This window comes from Plecotus auritus, assembly GCF_963455305.1.
Source record: "Plecotus auritus genome assembly, chromosome: 2".
Taxonomy (NCBI): domain Eukaryota; kingdom Metazoa; phylum Chordata; class Mammalia; order Chiroptera; family Vespertilionidae; genus Plecotus; species Plecotus auritus.
In genome coordinates this window covers 198,670,069-198,692,405 of record NC_137771.1, presented here as the reverse complement: position 1 = coordinate 198,692,405, position 22,337 = coordinate 198,670,069, and the positions used below count along the sequence as shown (strand labels likewise).

Sequence of the window (22,337 nt, the reverse complement as noted above, 5' to 3'; positions counted from 1 at the left end):
TGAGAATGTTCATAGGAATACTTTTTATAACCAAAAATAAGATAGTATCCAAATTTCCATCTATTTGTGAAATAATATACATTAAAATGGTGGCATATTCATAGATTTGAATAATACAGGATGGGTCAAAAGTAGATTTATACTTGTATATATGGAAAATAATACAATGATTAATAAATAATAATATAAGAATAAATTCTGTTTCACATACATACATCTGTAAACCTACTTTTATCCCACCCTGTATACAGGAATAAGAATGAACAAACTACAAGTATATGCAACAACATGGATGTAGCTCATAACAGAATGCCAAATAAAAAAAGCCATACACAAACAAGTGCCAAGTGAGGTCATCTATATCTATATCTATATCTATATCTATATCTATATCTATATCTATATCTATATCTACATCTATATCTATATCTATATCTAGTTAGTTATTTAAAAAAGAAAACTAACCTGAAGAGGTTAACAATCAAGATAGTGATTATCATCAGCCAGTCAGGGTAATCCTTGGGTGCTAGTGATGTGGTTTTATTGTATTTTATTGTGGTTGTATTGGTATAGTCTAAATCTGAAAACTCTTTGAACTGTGTACTTAAGATTTGTATATTTTTCAGTGTACGTGACACACTTCAGTGAAAAGTGAACTGAAAATAAACCAAAGCAATCTCCACAGCTGTACAACCAGGATTCAAAGTCAGTTATATCATTTAATTAGAGTACATTATCTCTCATTAGAATAAGATAGAGTTGTATTTCATTTCATCTGAGGTCAAATAATGATATCATTCTGTACTGATACATTTTAGGAGAGCCCCTAAAATCTTCTTGTGTCTATTTATAGGAGGCTAATTCTGTTTAAATATTTAATTGCAGATATAAATGAATGTGCCATTGACAATGGTGGCTGTCAGAACCAATGCTGTAATACAATTGGCAGTTATTACTGCAAGTGTCAAGCTGGTCAGAAGCTGGAAGAAGATGGCAGAGGATGTGAAGGTAATGGTTAGGACTGTCTGCTTACTGATAAGGGAAGAGAGAACATCTATGGAATGCAAAGGAGAGGGTTTGTCTTTTATCCAGAGGCAGTTGAAGTGCCTGTGTTGAATGTTGTCAAGAGCACAGATCTTCCTCTCATGTCTAGATTACAAAATTGTAACCCTAAGAACACTTCAAGTAGCTTATTATAGGAAACATATGATTATATGCTGGTTTGGTTGTGTCATGTTCTGAATATGGAATTTCAATCGTTCATTTAAATCCCTGAAAAGTACATATTTCTGAAAATATTTCATTTAATTCTATAGTCAAAATGGTGCTTATCATAAAATACTCATATGTTGCTACAATAGAAATGGCGGGGTACAAAACTAACCACAGAAATTGTATTCTTGGAGTTGTCTTGGCTTTTTTTTTTTCCACACAGACTTCCATTTTCTGTCTCCTTTTGAAATGAAGTCATTCCTTCCTTTATTTATTAATTCATCATTTTGTTCATTTGACAGTCATTGAGTTTCTGCTCTGTATCAGGCATTATTCCTTGCTTTGGGATATAAAAATTAATGAGAAATAAATTCTGCCCTGAAGGAGTTCACTGATTAGCAGCAGCAAAGATTGAAACATAAGCCGAAGCCTTACATAAGGCTGTTTTAAAGCATTATGGCATGGGGATAAATCCACTGGATTCAAGGGCGCCTGGGTTTGAGTCTCAGCTCTGCCAGTTACAATTTACATAACCTTGAGCACGTTATTTAATCTTGCTAAGACTCTTTTCTCATTTGTAAAATTTAAGATAATGGTAGTTCCTAAAACCCCAAAAGTTGCCATGGGAATTAAATAAGATAATGCATCTAAAGCACTTCGCATAGTAGTGGCATATGGAAATATTCAGGTGATAACTATGAATCGTACTCTCATTTGTGAACTCCGTTGTTGCCCATGCTGGGAATGTAATAGGAGCAAAAGACTGCTTCCTTCGTTGTTCTCAAAAAGGGGAGACATGGACACTGGAAAAGATTCCTGGACTTTTCCAACTTTTTTTTTTCCTATTCCTGCTATCAAAATGCCTAAGTACTTTATTTGGTCACTTACAAATTCATTTATTCTAACTGTGGTTTCCTATTGATCTTACACACTTATATTCATTTTTTTTTTACCTGATAATATCTATTCCTGATGAAGCATAAATGACTAAGCTCATAGGAGAAAACAAAATAACAAAAGACATTAAGCTGAAAGTGGTCGGGGCTGGCTGTTGGCTGGATTGGGACTGCTGAGACCAGACAAGCTGTAGATGTGAGTAGGCTGGACCACCGTTTGGCGACCGCTGGGCTGGAGGATTTATCAGACTCTCAGGAAGGTTTGTGCTTCAGGCCTTCTGGCAAGGCTCTGGCAGACAGCCACAAGAGGGTTCTAGGTAGGCAGCCAGATGTTCAAGTGTAGCTGCATCTGGGCCTTTCTGAGACAGGTTTCAACCCAAGCAAGGCCCTCTGCCAAGAACAATATCTATCCTATCTAATAAAAGTAATATGCAAATTGACTGTACCTCCACTATAACCACAAGCCATGCCCACAAGCCAATCAGGAGCGAATATGCAAATAAACCCAACCAAGATGGCTGCGGCCACAGAGAGCAGGAGGGAGGCTTGGGTTTCCCTGGCAATGGAGGAAGCCAAGCTTTCTGCCTGCCCTTGCCGGCCCAGGCCTCCTGTCAATGCTACAAAGTTTCAATTATAGAAGATAAATAAAGCCCAACAGAAATGGCGGCAGCCATGGAGCTGGAGAGAGCAGGAGGCTAGGGTTGCCCCTGGCGATGGAGGAAGCCAAGCTTCTGCAGCCCTGGCCTGCTTTGGCCTCTGCTTAAGGCTACAAAGTTTCAATTATAGAAGATAGATAAGTCCCAACAGAAGTGGCTGCTGCCACCGAGCGAGCAGAAGGCTTGACTCCGCTCCAGTCTACAAAGTTTCAATGGTAGAAGATAAATAAATCCCAGATACCAGGGCCTCCGCTTGGGTCGCCAGGGGCCGTGGCCGGCCTGCAAAACACCACAGGCCCCTCGCTCAGGACGCCCCACACCCCAAGGGAACCTCCACCCTGATCCAGGACACCCCTCAGGGCAAACCAGCTGGCCCCCACCCATGCACCAGACCTCTATCCTATCTAATAAAAGAGTAATATGCAGATTGACAATCACTCCAAGACACAAGATGGCTGCCCCCATGTGGTCAAAGATTTTGCCCCCATGTGGACACAAGGTGGCCACCACAAGATGACCAGCAGGGGAGGGCAGTTGGGGGCATCAGGCCAGCAGGGGAGGGCAGTTGGGAGGGACCAGGCCCACAGGGGAGGGCAGTTAGGGGTGACCAGGCCTGCAGGGGAGAGCAGTTAGGGGTGACCAGGCCAGCAGAGGAGGGAAGTTGGGGGTGACCAGGCCTGCAGGGAAGGGCAGTTGGGGGGTACCCAGGCCTGCTGGGAAAAGCAGTTGGAGGGTACCAGGCCTGCAGGGGAGGGCAGTTAGGGATGACCAGGCCTGCAGGGGAGGCAATTAGGGGTGACCAGGCCTTCAGGGGAGGGCAGTTAGGGACAAATAGGCTGGCAGGGTTACAGTTAGGCATCAATAAGGCTGGCAGGGGAGAGGTTAGGGGGTGATCAGGCTGGCAGGCAGAAGCAGTTAGGGGCAGTCAGGAAGGCAGGCAGGTGAACAGTTGGGAGCCAGCAGTCCTGGATTGTGAGAGGGATGTCCCACTGGAATTGGGCCTGAACAGGCCGTCGGACATCCCTCGAGGTGTCCCAGATTGGAGAGGGTGCAGGCTGGGCTGAGGGACACCCCTTCCCGCCCCCCGTGCACAAATTTCGTACACGGGGCCTCTAGTATATATATAAAACCCTAAATGCAAATAGACTGAACAGTGGAGCAACCAAACAACCAAACAACCAGTCGCTATGATGTGTGCTGACCACCAGGGTGTGTGTGGGGAACATGGCAGGCATTGGCTGTAGTGGGATGGTGGAGTAGGTGAGTGGGGAACCAGTCCAATGCAGGCACCGGTCTCTGTCATCAGGGCAAGCCTCTGGTGGTTACTGAAAATTTTTTGCTCCTGCATGCCGTGGTCCTGCCTGGAGTTTTTACCTGCTGCCAGCGCCAGCCCTGCTTGCACCCACTGCTGGCACCGGAGCTGCCACTTAAACCCATTGCTGGTGCCAGCCCCAATCACTCCACATTGTCAGCGGGTGCAAGTGGGGCCAGCGCTGTCAGCGTGTGGGATCGGCGATGGTGGGAGCACGGCTGCGGGCAGACAGGGGACTGGGGGCTGCAGTGGGAGGGGCTGGGAGGGGGTGCAGAGGATGGGCTGAGACCCACCCCTGTGTCCACCGCAGCCTTGTAGTCCACAGTCCTTTCAAGGTGCACAAATTCATGCACTGGGCTCCTAGTACACGTATAAAGGCAAGCCCTAAATTCACTCACGCTCTTTTCCTTGAAAGTAAGATAATCTTTATTTATGATGAGATTGTTTAACAATGGTGTTCCCGGTACTGATTCAGTATCAGAGAAGGAGAGGAGTCAAGGCCCCAAGGTGTTCAAATGAAAGGTGGGACAATGATCACTGAAGCATGGCCTACACACTGAGAATATTCTTTGTCGTCATGACCCCTCCCTTCCCTGACATTCTCTTCATTTCTTTTTGATTGAGTATCATTATCATTATATTGTAGACATATTTGAAGAGCCCAGCATAGCAATTAGCCACTGTTAGGTATGACAATTGCTATTACTTTTTATAATAGCAATTAGGTTGATAAGGAATGGCAAACTTTATATGCACTAATTCATTTACATGCAATTACATAATTTTATTGAAGTCAGTTACTCTCAATATAAATGTAAACTTTTAGAAAAAGTGATTTCCATGGCTTTATTTAACTGATGTTTATTTATACAAAATGAATAGGGGTAAGGTCAGTATTTGTGAGAATTAAGAGTTTGATGCTGAGTTAACATTGACGTTCTAGTTACCAAGATGAAGAACTGAGGATGGCACTATGGAGTGGAGCAACTCACCAGTAAAGAACCACCTCTATCAGTCTTATGCTTAGCATCCTTTCCTGTTCATATCTTTTTTTTTTAAATATATTTTATTGATATTTTACAGAGAGGAAGGGAGAGGGATAGAGAGTTAGAAACATCGATGAGAGAGAAACATCGATCAGCTGCCTCCTGCACACCTCCCACTGGGGATGTGCCCGCAACCAAGGTACATACCCTAGACCAGAATCGAACCCGGGACCCTTGAGTCCTCAGGCTGACACTCTATCCACTGAGCCAAACCGGTTTTGGCGCTGTTCATATCTTTAAATTACTATTTGGTAGACATGATAATGCTAGAGATTCAGAGTGCACAATTGTTGAATATGCAATGACCTCAGATTTGTTTAAATAGGTAATTAAATAAAAAATAATAGAGGTCATTTTGAAATTGAGTGCGTTCTAAAGCCACTGCAAATGAGCATTTCAGTTTATGTGAGTGCACTAATGAGCCATTCATATTTATTCATTGGATGTTCACGGTAAAGGTCAGTTGCTTTCAAAGACCATTGTATTGAATGCTACAGACATAGAATTAAACAGTCATTTGAACAGGCTCTGCTTTGCTTTAGTATAAATAGAATTTAACCTGATTGAATTGCTTTTTAAAATACAGATCAACATTTTAGTAGATATTTGTTGTACCATTAAAATAAATCTAGTCTCTACCTTTCAGTGGAATTGAAACATTTGTAAATGGTATTGTTAGCTAATCTTACTTTTTAACCTTTTCTCTAAAGAGCTATAAACTTGAGGAGAAGGCTTCTTTAATATATATATATATATATATATATATATATATATATATATATATATATATATTTCTTTATTGATTTCAGAGAGGAAGGGAGAAGAAGAGAGAGAGATAGAAACATCAATGATGAGAGAGAATCATTGATCGGCTGCCTCCTAAACAGCCCCACTGCGGATCGAGCCTGCAACCCAGGCATGTACCCTTGGCCCTAATCAAGCCTGGGATCCTTCAGTCTGCAGGCTGACACTCTATCCACTGAGCCAAGCTGGTTAGAGTGAGGAGAAGGCTCCTTGATTAGCTAAATTTACATGAGTAACCCCTTCTCTCAGGCATAGTACTGAACCAAAATCAATAGGTTCAATTCATTGCAGATAAATGATTACAGGGTATAGACTAAAGGGGAAAATAAAGAGGGAATAGAACTGCCTACCACTGGACACTGTGGGGAGATGCATACTATATTGTATATAGTATATGTATTTATGTGTATATATGTATTAAGTGCATGAGGTTATTCTTTAGTTTATTATTGTGGGTTATAATATTTAAAATATGCAACCATCTTTGCATTTCAGAAAAAAAATCAACTAGATTTTATCATTTTATTTGCTATTAAATTTAATTTGCTGTTATTTTGTTTAGGATTTTTACATCTATAAACATGAGTGAAATAAGCCAGTAATTTACCTCTCTCATATGATTTTTATGGCAATGGTTCTCAACTGGGTTGATTTTTGTCCTCTAGAAACATTTGGCAGTGTCTGAAGACACTGATTTTCACAACTGAGAGAAAGGGGTACTAGTGGGTAGAGGATGCTATACATCCTCTTCTGCATCATCTACAGCATCTCATTCTACATCATCTACATCACATGGAGCTTTTATATAGTCTATTTTTTTTCTTTACTGCATATGCTCAACCAGTCTATTGAGTTTCAAATAGTAATGATTTAACTTTACATTTTTAGAAGTCTCATTTTTCTCAAATCTGTATATAGTTTTTCTGTTGTATGCTCATTTTGATAATTGTATCATTTTATTTTACTATTTCACACATAGTTATTCTATAGTCTTCATCTGATTCCAGGATCTGTGGTCCTTGTGGAGGAGTCTAAATCTAATGTTTCATATTTCTAGGCCATTAGACGCTATATTCTCCTTCCTTTCATGTTGTGTATACCTCCAGTATAGAACACCTCACAGAGCACAGTACTTATTTACACATTTGTACTGTCTATTAGGTTGGAAATATCTCCTGGGAAATGTTTATGTCATCACTTTTTCATCCCCAGCTCATAGGTGTCTAATTCCTACCAGAATTCCATAAATACTTAATGAATGAATGAACAGATGGATAAATACCCATCCATTCAAATACAAAGCATATAAGTATACCATTTAGTTACCTTTTATTCATTTCCTTATCTACAGATTCTAACAATATTGCATTTGTTATTTCAAATTTGACTAGTGAAGACATTGGTTATCAGTAGGTCTTTGTGTAAATGTTTTCTGGTAGCAAGTCTGTTTTATTTGAAAAGATAAATCACACTTTTTCTTTCAAGAGGGCAAATCATAGGGTGTATAATTTTTAAATCTTAGTTTATACTTTTAAAGTGTCTGCTTGTGACTTGTCTAAATTATTGGTTCAACATCATAACTAGTGTGACTTTTGGAGAATGGTAGTCCATGGAGTCAAGGAATTTTTCTAAATGAAGTGGCAACTAATAATACTGTGTTTTACTAAGTAAACAGACAAAGATAATAAACATTGATTGAGCATTTCAGATAAAGTCTTCCATTTGGGAGAGGTAAATTAACAAAAAGGTATGTTGCTTAGTGAATTAACCTTTAAAATATTTAACAGTAATTTTGACAATATTTTCTGCCAAATATTTTTCTGAAACACATTAGAAATTATAATGTGAATAAAGAGAGAATGTAACTCTGTATTTCATTATCATGGAATTATAGAATTTTTGGCTAAAAAGGCTTCTATAGATGGAATCCCAGGGAAATTAAACAAGCTGAAAATGCTGATTGTTGAGCAAAGTGACACTAGAAGCCAAGCTTTCTTATTTCCCCTCAATGAGATTGATAGGCAGCATGAACTGGATATAAAGCAGGTTAATCAGAACAATGCAGTCAGAGCTACAGGGGCCAAGAGACCCTCAACTCTGGTACAAGTCATGGTTTCTTTCGTCATTGGGTTTCAGGAGCATTAAGCATCCTGGATATGAAATTATTGTGTGCTATTTTAAATGAAAGTACAAGTGATTATATTTGATGCTTTGAGAACTCACCCAGGCCAGCTTCTTGCCTCAAGCAGCACTGGTTCTAAACCAACTGGTTACTTATCCTGGTATTACAGATCTCCAAGGGAGGATTCTGCAACTCCTTCCTACAGTCTGTTTAATAACCCGAGCTAGCAGAAAAGCCTTCCTTAGGTGGTGTCTATATTGCTCCTGCCAAAGTTTAAGCCTTTTTTATTTTATTTTCCTCTCAGTTCAGAAACACTTACCTAATAAGAATCCTCCTTTATAGTAATTCTTCCCACACTTACAGCACACTACTATGTCCTCCTCAGCTTAATAAAAACATTGTGCCGAATACTGGAGTCTTAGGGAAAAAAATATCTATTTATCTAGATAGTATTCATCTATCTACATACATTCAGGTTTGAGTTCATAAAATTCATTTAAAGAAATAATTATTAAGGATGTTTCTACTTCTCTTGGTATTCATTTATAAAGGGCCTCCTGAACCTCCACTGGTGTTGCGGGGCATGGAAAGGTAGTAGTAGTAATTTCCTGGCCTCTGAATCTGACAGTCTATTGGGTGGTATATAAATGGGAAAGAATTTGAGAAAAATTCCCATATTGTTATCTTCATATACTAAAGAAAAAGTTGCCCTTTTTAAATTTATCAAGGCATTTATAATATGAAATTCATTTTGTCTGAAGAGCTTGAACCACTTAAAATTCTTGGGGCTTATCCTAGTTGACACACAAATATATACAAAGGATTCTTCTCACCCATCCACCCATCCATTCAACAGACATGTTTCAGACCTCAGACACTGTGGACCAGGTTGAGCAAAGGGCACACACTTTGGATTTTAATGTGGTCTCTGACATTTACTACCTGTGGAGCTTAGGGCAAGTTCCTTAATATCTATGGGCTTTCTGAACCTCCTCTGCCCTATTTCATAGCCACAGGAAGAGAGATGTTCATTAGTGTAAGGATCCTGACATCTCTCTGCCCCCTCACTCAATCCCTTCTTCCCAGGGGAGTTGGAGCAAATTACCTCATTGGCAAGTTTGGGGAAGGAAATATGGAGTTCAGCCCACCTTGCCATCTCCTCCTTAGGACCTGTAAATGCTGCAGAAAGTGTTCATCCTAGTCTGCTCTGCTCCGCTATGGTACATGTTCAACCAGGGCAGGACTCCACATGGGGGAGACTGAGGCTTCCCAGCCACATCTGTGGCCAGGTTTGCCTAAGTCTGCATACAATTTGAGGAATCCCCTTATTACTGTAGCCCCAAGTCCCTTCCTTTAGTTCTAACAAAAATAAAGGCAATATTTTGTCTACATCTGCCTATTTTGGATTAACTCTGGACTAATTCAAAAGTCAGGCAGGGAGCTCAAATTTGTTATTGTATCCTTCCATCTACTAACACCTTGCATTTGCCTAATGCAGTGGTCGGCAAACGCATTAGTCAACAGAGCCAAATATCAACAGTACGATTGAAAAGTTTCTGAGAGCCAAATTTTTTAAACTTAAACTTCTTCTAATGCCACTTCTTCAAAATAGACGCTCCCAGGCTGTGATATTTTGTGGAAGAGCCACACTCAAGGGGCCGCGGTTTGCCGATCACTGGCCTAATGCATAATATACATTCAGGAAGTGTTCCTTCTTTTTTCTTCCTTTAAAAAAAAAAAAAATTCCTCCCTATATAATATGTTGTTGAAGATAAAAAATATGTGTAAGGTAATCTTTCTGTCTCCAGGGAGGTTCTTGTTCAATGATAAAGGAGATAACATGGTTGTACAAACAGCTTTAGTATAAGATAGCAGGCATAAGTAAATAGGAGACAGGCGCAGCCCAGTGCTATGGGAATTAAACAGAGAAAAGGGAACGCACTGTTGAATGAAAATGGGCTGCAGGGAACAGAGACAATACTAATTGTTCAGTCCCGGAACCTAACAATCTTCCCTCCACTTCCTTAATTTTCCCCAAAACCTCCCTATTGGAGCACTGCCTCCTATCACTTGCCCTGCTGCCCCTTCCCGTTGGCACTGGAAGGCATCTGTCATGCCCACTCTCTTTGCAGAAGCTCTTTTATTCTCAAGTATCTGTGCCTTTTAGGCTAGAGAGAAAACATACAATTCAAACCTGAAACTCTGCTACCGAAGTGGAAATCCACTTTATCTCTTTTTAAGTTAATCTTTTAAATAAAGCCCATCATTTTCTCCCAATAATTCAGAGTAATCATTTCAACACCTCAGCTTTCAGCTAACACTTATTATAGTCAGAAGTGTATTTAGAAGCGAGGTGAGCTGGAAGAGACCCTTACTGATATAAATTCTCCAAGATGAGCTGGGCTCGCTTTCCAGATTTCATTAGGAACATACAGATTTATGGCAAGAGAAGGAGACTAGAAAAAAGAAGTCCTGGAAGACCGTGGCTGACAAGACATTTCTCATCGGGAGGCCCCTTGTTGGGAATAATCCAGGTCAAAAATTAGCCACAGGCAAACCTACTGCCTCAGTAGGCCTGGCCACTTGCAAAACAATGGCACAGAAGGAGTCAATCTGGACTAATGGCTGTGTGGGCGTGTCTGTGAATGGCCGGCAGCAAGGGGTCTTCTTTAAAAATTTGGAACATGGTCCTTGAATTTTGCCATATGTCAGGAAGCAGAAGTTTAATATTTTTAAGAATAAACCATTTTAGTTTTACTAGTATTCACAATTACTTTGAGTTTTCTCTAGTCAGTCCTCTTAAAAATGAGCTGAACTTTCTGAAAGATTGTATTGCTATATGTTTAAATTTTTTTCCAAGGAAAATCTCCAACTCTTGTACCCTGCCAAGTACCTCAGATTTGTGTTTTTCCATGATCTAATCTGTAGAGGCGTGGTTCCTGCCCTTGCAAGACCCATATTATTTTCTATTACTATCCAAAAAAGAGTAATGGGTAACTGATTATTTAATATTTTTTGCTATAAGAAATTCCTTCATTAATTTCTAAATAATGTAAACATTTTTCTCTCAATAAGTACTCATTAAAAAGGACTCTGAATATATGTATAATTTTTAATCAGAAAATAAGCTAGTTAAAATTGACTTGTTATTGTACTATTGGCTTTCGTGTGCCTTTATTTTTAATGACCTGAAACCAGTACCCCCTCAGTATAGGATCTCATAGAAAGAATTAAAGCTACTAATTTCTGAAATAATTGTATACCTCACTTCATAAGTTCAAATTAAATTTTAATTTTTATTATTCATTCTAGTTTTTCCTAACAAGCCAATTCTGCACTTCCTTGAGTATGATTGATATCAACATAAAAGGATATCACTCATTGCATTTAGTTCAGATTCATTTGATGGGTACATTTTACATGCATTGCCACTAAAACCAAGAACATAGTGTTATGCCCAGATTTCGTTGATCCCCAAAGACCACGAGGGAGCCGAGTCCGATGCAAAAGCAAAGAGCCTTTAATCGAGCTAGCTCAAGCTGAGTCCCCCGCACACACACACCAGCGCAGCGGCGAGGTGGAGAGAGAGAGCGCCCCAGACCCCAAAAGTGCTGATTTATAGGGGGCCTGGGAGAGGTCGGAGGGGTGAGGTAGTGTGGCCTCCGCTGATTGGTCGGGGTCAGGTTGCACATGGGGGCAGGGCGCGGCTTACTTTCCTCTTGCATTTCTATTGGCTAATTCAAAAGTGTGGGTTGGGCTCTTGGAGAGGTTCTAGGGCGGGAACCTGACTCCAGGAGGTGGAGGACATGGAACAAAGGGAACATGGAGTCGGTCTCTCCCCGCCCTTTCACATAGAATATGCCTATTTTTGTATTTTTACTTTATATCTTCTATACAAGTGTCTAATTGGAAATAGTATCTCCCTAAGAATATATCCTGGAAAGAAGGCAAAGTGCTTCATGCTATTGCAACATAAACATATATGTCAACACTCCCCATAAATAAGAAAGACATCTTTAGAGAATCATATCCGGAGAATTTTTCTAAATAGTATTCTCTCTTTGTCAAGGGGATGGTAGGCCTCTGGAATTGTATAAAACCATAAGGTTCTGTGATTGTTTATCAGAATATTCAGGGTAATTGATCACAAGTTGTTTATAGTCTGTCTTGCAGACTGAGAAAAACAGTTGGGTTTTTCTAACACCCTTGTTAGCCCTTTAATAATAGGTCATCTGACAATCCTGAGTGGCCCTTCTCATTGCAGGAGGCCTTCACTTCCCCAGAGCACACCTATGATGGGGAGAGGAGTTAGGCCAAGCCTGTCTGAGTTTCCCACTGGATCCTCTTGACCCCTATTTCAGGGTTGGGATAGAGAAGATCAGAAATAAGATACCTTAGGTTTCTCTGTGTGGGCATGAGAGATCAAGAATAACCCTTGAAAGGAATGCATTTTATATGTGTATATTTTGTGCTGTAATTAAGTACATGTTTCTCAATTATAAAGTTCTCTTATTCTAACAAAGTTATAGAAGTACAGGGCTTCATATCTTATAGCATTTCCAGCAGTAGCACAAACCATTCCGTGGAATTCTGAGGAAAAAAAAAAATCTTTTCTCTGACTCATGTAGTATATTTAATATCCTTTGAGCATGACCAAAATGACTGCTGCTAATTCATCAAAATTTTTTATAATAATAAGGGAAACAACAGTGATTATAAACTGCTTTCTATTGATGAGAAAATAAGTTGGTTTAAAATAATTTGTTATGTATCTTTGACAAACTTACTGTAAGCTTTTGCATTTGAATCAATATTAGAAAAGATAGTGTGTCTGTACAATTCAAGGAACTAAAAGACCTGAAAGAGTTATCTATTTATTTTTATATAATTTCTTATATTTTAAAAAAAATCATCAGTTTGGAGACTTGACTGAGCAGTTGGAAACATTTTAACTGCAGGTGAGAAAATTAGGTTAATTGTAATTCATTAGATGCTGTCCTTATTAAAAGTGAATTGATTTAATCTCTTTATATTAAAAGCCCTAAGGCACAAGAAAGCAAAATAGCTGTGTAAAAGCTGAGTGTTCTCAACAATTAGAAGATATTACAGTCCAGTGTTTTTCAGACTCGAATGTGCATAGGATCTTGTGAAAATGCAGGTTCTGTCTCAGCAGGTGTGGAGTCCACCTGAGAACCTGCATTTCTAACAGGTTCTCGGGATACGATGCGGTTGTCCAGAGACCACAGTGAATACAAAGGCTTATGCTAGCCTCTTCTTTCAGTTCCTTTGTCATATAATTATTAAACCCTTACTAATTAAAATACAGACATAATGAGGGATTACAAAATGGTACAATATGATTTGCTATTGTAGACATTTATAAAATCTTTTTAGTTTTATTAAGATATGATTCACATACCACATAATTCATTTTTAAATGTAAAATTCAATGTTTTTAATATATTCACAAATCAGCATACCACATTTGATTTTAGAACATGTTTATCACCTCAAAAAGAAAAGCTATACCAATGAGTATCACCACACCCCATTTCCCTCTAGACCTGATCAACCACAATTCTCTTTGTTTCTAAAGATAACTCTATCCTGGATTTTGTATGAATGGAATCATACAACATGTGTCTCTTTGTAATTGGCATTTTTCACTTACCATAATATTTTCAAGGTTCATTTATATTATAGCATGTGTCAGCCTTTTCTTCATTTTTAAGGTTGAATAATATTTCATTTTATGGATAAACCCCATTTTGCTTATTAGTTTTTCAGGTGCTGGACACTTGGGTTGTCTCCACCTTTCAGTTATTATGAATAATGCTGCTATAAATATTCTTGTGCTAGTTTTTATATAAACATTTTTATTTCTCTTGGGTATATACCTAGGAGTGGGATTGCTGGGTTATGTTTAACACTAGAATCCCAGCGCATGGCATGGGTATAGTCCCTAAGCCTGGTCTGCGATCAGGGCCATCTTCCCCAGATGCCTATAGCCGTTCCCCATTCGCCATAGGGTGATCGGTGCCTGATAGCTGGGGGAAGGATCCTAGAGGTCGGCTGTTCCCGCACACTCACTGGCCCCACCCCCGCCACAGGTGGCCATCAGGTGATTGATCTGAGCCTGCCAGCTGAGGAAAGAGACCAAGAGGTGGTCAGTGTGCCTCATAGTGACTGGTCCAGTGGTTGTTCTGGTCATTGTGCGGGTGGGGGCTGGCTGGCCTGCCCTGAAGTAGGTCGGGGGTGGGGGGGAGGGGGTCCCTACTGGGGGGCGGGGCTGGCCTGGGTGAGAGGCTGGGGGTGGTTTGCAGGCCCCCCACGTCCCTGACTTTGTCAGGAAGGACGTCCAGAAGACATCCAGTCTATCCCGTCTAATTAGCATATTACCCTTTTATTAGTATAGATACTCTTTGCTTAATCTTTCTGGAGCTTTTAATTTAAAGAAATATCGATGTTTATATGGGTATGCATATGGATAGATAGGCATCACACAATCGTCTTCATGGAAGGGCTCCATGGTCAGAGGATTTTGAGGAACACTACATACCAAAATTCTCTAAAACCAGGTGAGAGAGGAAGCATTTAATTTTGTTTAACACCAGTTTCCCTAACATATTTGGAAATATTTGAAAGTGAGACTAACTCAAAGATTTAATATTTTGTAAATGCATTTTGAGAAATGATTTAACTGCATGTTTTGAAGATAGATGGCCTACTGGATGAGGTAGAAAGTATATTCAGGGAATTTATGTATGACTTGTTTGAGTAGACAGAGATGGCTGTAGCTCGGGATAAATTCTATGTGTCCATGGGCAGGGGTGGTTTTCAGTGGAAGATATTTGAGTAGAGCAATAGTAGGATGGAAATGTGATTTCTGCATGTTGTTCTGGTCATGATCTGTAGGGTGATATGGAAAAACAAGAAGATGTAGAAATGGCAGGGAGACCATTGAAATCATTCAGCTAGTGACATCCATGAGATGTATAAGGAGATAAGAACCAATAACGTCAAAGTCTTTGTAAATAAGATGATAAATAACATGGAAAAATTATTGCTAGTAGTGAAATATGATAAAAAAGTTATTGAACAGAGATATCACATTTCAACTAGATTTATTAGAATATATAAAAACGTATACTATTTATAAGAAAATCCCAGCTCTTTTTTTTTTTTTTTTTAATCATTTCTCATTTGAAAATTAGTGTTTGGTGTCTGTGTGTGTCCCTGCCATAGGTTTTGATATTGCCATCTAGCAAAGCCTTATTATCTTCATTGTGGACCTGGGTTCTTGCTGATTCCTATTTTTCTCCATCAAATTCTAAGTCAATTTCAAGTTAATGAGAAACAACATTAAAGATGAAAACTTTCTTTGAATGTTATTATTAATTATGTTGTTGGGGCACGATATTTAGTACATCTCAAATGTGGTTGTAAATAAGTACTGTCTTTGATGAGATGACCTGTCTTTACTTTTGTTCCTGTTACTATATTTACTGCTTTTGTTTTGTTGGATGCCATTGGAAAATGGAATTGCCAGATGGTTTGCAAATAGAAGTGAGAAGTGACATTGTTATATACAAACAAGCTAACAAACAAGAAAAGAATGTTCACTTAAAAGAAAATGAAAACCTTTGCTTAAAACACACAGACACACTCAGAATCTCAGATTAATTATGTGCTCTTGTTTATATCAGGAGGAATATGACAAATATAGGTGATAGTTCTTAAGTTAAGTAGAACCATGGGTCTCTACGAGACACACATTGTCTGCGTTAACACACGAAACATGCAGACAGCCTGCTTGCCAGCATTCTTTCTTCAACTATCATTAGTCTCCATTCATTTTCACAAGTGATGCTCTCCAATATTAGTAAAGATTTTCCCTGTTGTCCACATGAGCTCCGACAGTATGAAGTTCACTACTATAGACTTCAAGAGACTGCTTTAATAACCATGTCAGATCCACTCACTGGGATCACAAAATATACCCCTTCTCTTCTCTGGGCCTCAATTTTTTCATCTGTAAAATGGGAGTTTGGGAATGGGAAATCTCAAAGCTTCTTCCAGGTTGTAAATTCCATAATTCACAAAGCACAAACTTACAACTTTAAATGTAATCTAAAAGCTGGGATTCTCTGAATGAGGCCTGGAAGATATTTATGGAGGTTAATGGCAGGATAGCTGACCCCTACAGCTTCAGAGCCTAAGATATCTAGTAAAATATGAGAGCATATCAAATTAAAGGATGAAAAAAAACACAAACGTAAGCAGTAATAAACTTTATCAGATATTATAGAAGCCACTGATGGATCCCACCTGCCTTTTAGGCAAAGCTTTAAGGTAACTTTTTCTCCATATAAGTCTTCATAAGTCTTCTCTCTCTCTCTCTCTCTCTCTCTCTCTCTCTCTCTCTCTCTCTCTCTCTCTCTCTCTCTCTCTCTCCCTCTCTAAATTAACTTGTAGGCCACAGCTCCAGCACACCTATCTTATACTCAACATATTCATGCTAAACTTATTGTCATCAATTATTCACATCAATAGTCAATCTGGAGAAAATTTGAGAGAGAAATCAAACTTTATATTTCCTCAAATAAGTCTTTGAATTACTCAGTCTTAAACTGAGAGGAATAGCTACAGTCTCAATAAACATTTCTGTAAAAATTATGTATTAATAAAAAAGAATAAGTTTCCTTTATCTCCCAAAAAAGTGGTTTACATTTTCTGTGCTGATTCTCAAGAAAGAAAATGTATACTAATAAAAGGGTAATATGCTAATTAGACCAGATAGACCTGATGTCTTCCAGACACCCTTCCGGACAAAGCCATGGTGGCAGGGCCAAGGCAGAGGCTGTTAGGGGCAATCAGGCAGGCAGGCAGAGGGATTGGGGGCAATCAGGCGGCAGGCAGAGCCAATTAGGGGCGGTCAGGCATGCAGGCAAGTGAGCAATTAGGAGCCAGAGTTCCCGGATTGCAAGAGAGGTCCCAGATTAGAGAGGGTGCAGTCCGGGCTGAGGCACTCCCCCCACCCACGTGCACAAATTTTGTGCACCAGGCCTTTAGTTTAAATTATAAAGGGATATATGATTCCTATTTTAACAAAGTATTGATCAAAAATGTATCCTCTGTTTTCTAAATATACTTTATAGAAACTCACATAATTCAGTTAATAGTTATCAGAGGTTAAAGAATGTATCAGAAGTGAAAGGCAGCAATTATAGTGTTAAGGGGATAAGATGCCTTTTTAAAAATTACTCTTCATGAGTCATCTCTAATGTGTAGATGATATTGGCATAAATGAGGGTTCCAGTGAGACCAATATCAAGAATTTGAAGAGGTAAAGAAAATTAGGTGTCTAGTAAAAGTCAACACAAAATCAATTAGAGTAAAAATAAACAGAGTTAACTTTGTTCTCAGAGAAACTAGAGGAGCCCACCACAATCTTAAGTTATTCACAGAGTTTGAGAATGGTTTTGGCAAGCAAGGTTGGTTAGACACAGAGATGTAGCAAGAAGAGAGCCCAGCCAAGCATGCCCAGGAGAAAGGGAGCCTTAAGCCCTCAAACTTCAAGAATCCCAGTCCTATGTGCCAATAAATAAGCTAATTTATCCTATTGAACAATATGTTTTATCTAATTTCATTTGTTAGATCTCTGTATTAGATTATAGTATGGACTGTACACGCCTGGGTCCAATTAGGAGAGACAGAAACCACACAGTAATTTGAACATGAGAAATTTAATACGAAGAATTGTTAACTATAATGGGAGGTTGAAGTAAAGGGGAATTGGCAAGTAAGAAATACAGGAAACTCTAAAGAATATAGGATTACAGCTGCTACCCCCAGGCTGAACGGGAGCATTAAGAGGCTAGGGACTTTGTTGGAGAGGGGGTGGTCATGGTTCACTGGATGGCAGAGTCCACTGTGCTACCAGTCCAGCAGAATTTGCTGGAAATATGACCTCTGAAACTTGCCAGAAATCCAGTCTAGGGTGCTGGAGAAAACGGTTCATGGAGAGGTGTCTCTTTACTACAACATTGCCCAAAGGGTGTGTCAGGGGAAGCTGCCAGTCATTGCAGGAGCCAGGAGCTACAAACTGAAGAAGCGCAGCCTGCACTGTAGGAGCTGGCACTGGAGCAGCTGTGCACAACGGCAGCATCCTAATGCCAGAGGAGCTGCCCGGGCTGCTGAGGTGGAATGCTGGGCAAACAGCCCACATTACCCATGGTGGGTAGGAGGAAACACATGCACTGCAAGAGCCAGATGCTGGTGAAGACTTTTGTGTTAAAGGAACCAGGTGCTGGAGAGGCTGCCTCTGGATCCTGCTTAGAGAGCATGCTGGAGCCAGGAAGGAAAACCTGTAAGTCTGCAGTGTCTCTCCAGTGCCCTCTACTGGCATGGCTTATCATCATGCCCACAGAGAAAGGAAAATTATTTAAAGGGCCCAGATCCATTTTCACAGAGAGGGCAAAAAGTCAATTTGGAGCTGGTAAGTAACAACTCAACAATCAACACAATTACCAGCTATGCTCACCCCACCCCATAAGATGATCCTCAATGCATGCCCTTTGTCATGTAGACCTGGGTACTCAAGGAAAACAAAGTGATTTCTCCCAATCCATTGCCAACTTGGTCATGTGACATGCTTGGGCCAATAGCATTTAAGTGGAAGTGATACAGCACCAATTCTGAGCAGGATCCAGAGACAGAGAAACATCTATCAGACCATCAAACCTCAGAGGGAAGGTAGGGGAGGGTGGGGGTAAGGGAGAGAGATCAACCAAAGGACTTATATGCATGCATATAAGCCTAACCAAGGGACAGGGACAACAAGGGGGTGAGGGCATGAGTTGGGGGGATTGAGGGGGTAATGGGGGGATAAGGACACATATGTAACACCTTAATCAATAAAGAAATTATAAAAAAATAAAAAATAAAATTAAAAAAATAGATGTGAGTGTGCAGTTCAGCATCGCCTTCCGTATCTTTGCCCTCTTCCATGAAGAAAGCAAGTCCCAGACTCATCTGGGTCCCAGAATGAGGTACAGAGCTACATAGAATCACAGCCAACCTATAAACCACTAGAAGAAAAGGTATTGATGGTTACACACCCCTGAGGTTTTTGGTTGCCTTTTATAACAAAAGCTGACTAATGCTGTTTCCATGCTTGACAAATAACTGGCTTTTATTTGGCTAATTTTGATCATGCTGCATAAACCAATGGCCGTGTAAACCATTATGTTATTTAATGAGTTTACATATTTACCTGCACTAAGTAGATAGATTAGAAAGACAAGTCCTGTCCTTGGCTTGAGGAAAATTTATTCCAGCAATTTCATCCTGAGAGAAGTCTCAAGAGGCAGCTAGCTGGTGTTTGCCTTGACCCTACTAGAAGGTTAGAGATGGAAATGTTATGGTCACCTGTTTCTTTAATGAAAACAACCCCTCTACAATGCTATCGCACTTCTCTTGGCCAGTTTTCATAATCAGCTGTCAAGATTATCCTTTACTTCATTTTACCTTATTTTCATCAAATGTCCCCAAATCAGTTAGGATCCTGGGTTGTGATTTATATTTGGGTAACTCTCTGTTCTTAACCAGACTTGTTAAACTTCTATACAACTTTCTGTGTTTTGTTTTTTTAAATATAAACACTGTTGAATCAATTATTTTTGAGCTGTCACTGTACTCTGACAACTTGATACTCAAGTAGATTTTCTCTTCCCTTATTGATTTATTAGGAGGAAATCACTTTCAAACTCACTGCTATACTAGCCATTCATCTTCTAGTATTTTGCTATTATAATCATTTTTGTATTTGTTAATATGAAAGTACCCCTCAACACACACACACACACACACACTCTCTCCCACACACGTGCACACACACATACACATACCCATAATAACCATCTGAGACTAGATTTGCAGCCTTTATTCAGCTGAAAAGTCTTGCTGTTACTCAATAAAAATGTTAGTAAAATTAGAAATAAGAATTTATATGCTCTGATGGTATGACTGAATACTTTAAAGCATTGGTCAAACACTAGCACGCATGTGAAACATGTGCATAACATTAAGTAGTTCTAATACTTTCCTTTGAGTATGAGGAATATTACATTCATATATATATTTAAAAATACTGGCTAGGGTTTTCTGACCCTGCTTCTATGATGATGATTAGTTGTAAACCTAATTTAATTTGGGCAGGTGAATGAAAGGCATCATGAGGCAATAGAAAAAAAGCCACAAGGTCTAGTCTAATTGCTGCCATTGTACTTGCAAAATCTCAGTTTTCTCATCTCTGAAATGAGGATAATAACATCTGCCCTACCAAACTCATAGGGATTTTTTTGTTTTGAGGCTCAAATGAAATGTGAAAAAGATACATAAATAGTAAAGGTGTTTGCTATGTGAAAATTTTTGATACTATGAAGTGATTGGTTGTATGTTGGCATCTTAATCAGAAAAGTGATCTTTAAATTATATCCTACAACAGAAAGAAATACAGATACTGGGATAGGCATTAAAGGTAAGGGTAGGTAAAAATGTAATTTCTCCTTCTTCTGATTTCATCAATAACCCTCTTTGGGTTGAAAATATTCTAAATTATAACCTAGCATTAACTTTTTTTTGAACTGTCAAACATTTTCTGGTATTTTTGAGAAAACTTAAATATAAACTACTGTAAATGGGTCACCCTATTCTTAATCTTAAGCATGCAAAAAGAGTATATATAATCCTTGAATGTGCTCACAAGAAATATTAGGAGGAATACAGTATTTGCCAGCCTGTACAGATTTGACTTTCAATGAAAATGTTTGGTAAGGTAAATCTTACTTTGTCCATTACCTTGCCTGCTATGTGATATAAATTCTTTGCCTACTAATCACAAATCTCAAGATCTGGAAAATAGAGTTCCCTAGAACAGGCTATATATTTTTTATTCCCATCTCGATTCAAACTGATGCCGTTTTTCATGAGAGGACCAATAAAAGTCACATTCTGTATTGAAACATCCCTGTACTTTATGGACCCATCTGATATACCCTTAATAAAGTTTTAAAACAACTTACAATAGATTTTGCAAGAAGCTCAGATCTGCCATCACTCTCATTAACAGCCCAATTTGAAACATTACTTAAGGCATGATTATCTGTAACATGTTAGTGAAGTTGTTTAATATTAAAAGACTAGCTGAAGGGACAAGATGCTCACTTATTCAAAAATCCATTTAGATTGCTATGGAGAGTAATCCAATTGCATTATGTCCTTATTTTCAAAATACAGACTTGTATTCATTTCCACAAATATGTAGTTTGTTGAAAATGCCAACATTTCTAAATGAGAAGCACTAGTTGATTAAAATTAAAAAACCCTCAGCACGGTAAAACACAAATGTATTAGGAATAACACCGTGCTCATGCAGAGTTTGTTTAGTATATTATGCTTTATAAAACAAAAGAGCCAGAGTCTCTGCCCCACCTAATGTTCACAGAAAGGACAATGAGCAAATTCTTTGTTATACAAACACTAGAGGCCTGGTGCATGACATTTGTGCACTGGGGGGAAGGGGAGGGTCCCTAAGCCCGGCCTGTGCCCTCTCGCAGTCCGGGACCCCTTGGGGATGTCCGACTGCCAGCTTAGGGGGGTCCCCTAAGAGGTCCTTAGCACTGCCCCCAAGGGGTCCTTAGTGCTGCCGCAGAGGCGGGAGAGGCTCCTGCCACCGCTGTTGCATTTGCCAGCAATGAGCCCGGCTTCTGGCTGAGCGGCCCTCCCCCTGTGGGAGTGCACTGACCACCAGGGGGCAGCTCCTTTGTTGACTGCCTGCCCCCTGGTAGTCAGTGCGCATCATAGCAACCAGTTGTTCCCCCATTTGGTTGATTTGCATATTAGGGTTTATTATATAGGATGTCTTTTAAATACCATTGTCTTTTTTAATGGCCCTTCTATCTGGGAAGGTATTCTCTGGGCCTCAGAACTGTTTACTAAAGTATTTACTTACCTCAACTTTTTTGCCTTAATTAAAGATGATAGCAAATTGAAACATGAGATAATCATCAGAAAGAATGAGACAGTTACCTTTGTTGCAATGAAAAATCATCTGCACTGTATTCATCCTTGCATGTATGTGCACAAGTGTGTGTATTAGAACTGGTATTGACAATATTTGGATGAATTTACAGTAAATTTTTAAGTGTTTGGCTTCAGAGTCTGGGAGGATAGGCGAGGGCAGTCAAAAAGGGAGATTTAGAATTACAGAATTAGAATGGGCATTAA

The 22,337-nt window shown here is 39.4% G+C and overlaps 1 protein-coding gene across 1 annotated transcript in view; it reads left to right on the top strand.

Annotated features, from left to right (window-relative positions):
• Positions 1 to 288: 288 nt before the first annotated feature.
• LOC308241306 (uncharacterized protein) overlaps positions 289 to 22,337 on the top strand; it is a gene marked incomplete at both ends in the record, with an annotated part of 219,349 nt that continues 197,300 nt past the window's right edge. The window contains 2 exons of the mRNA XM_080654708.1: positions 289 to 347; positions 854 to 1,008. Coding sequence (XP_080510834.1) covers positions 289 to 347; positions 854 to 1,008 — 214 coding nt within the window. The remainder of the gene's footprint in view (positions 348 to 853; positions 1,009 to 22,337) is intronic.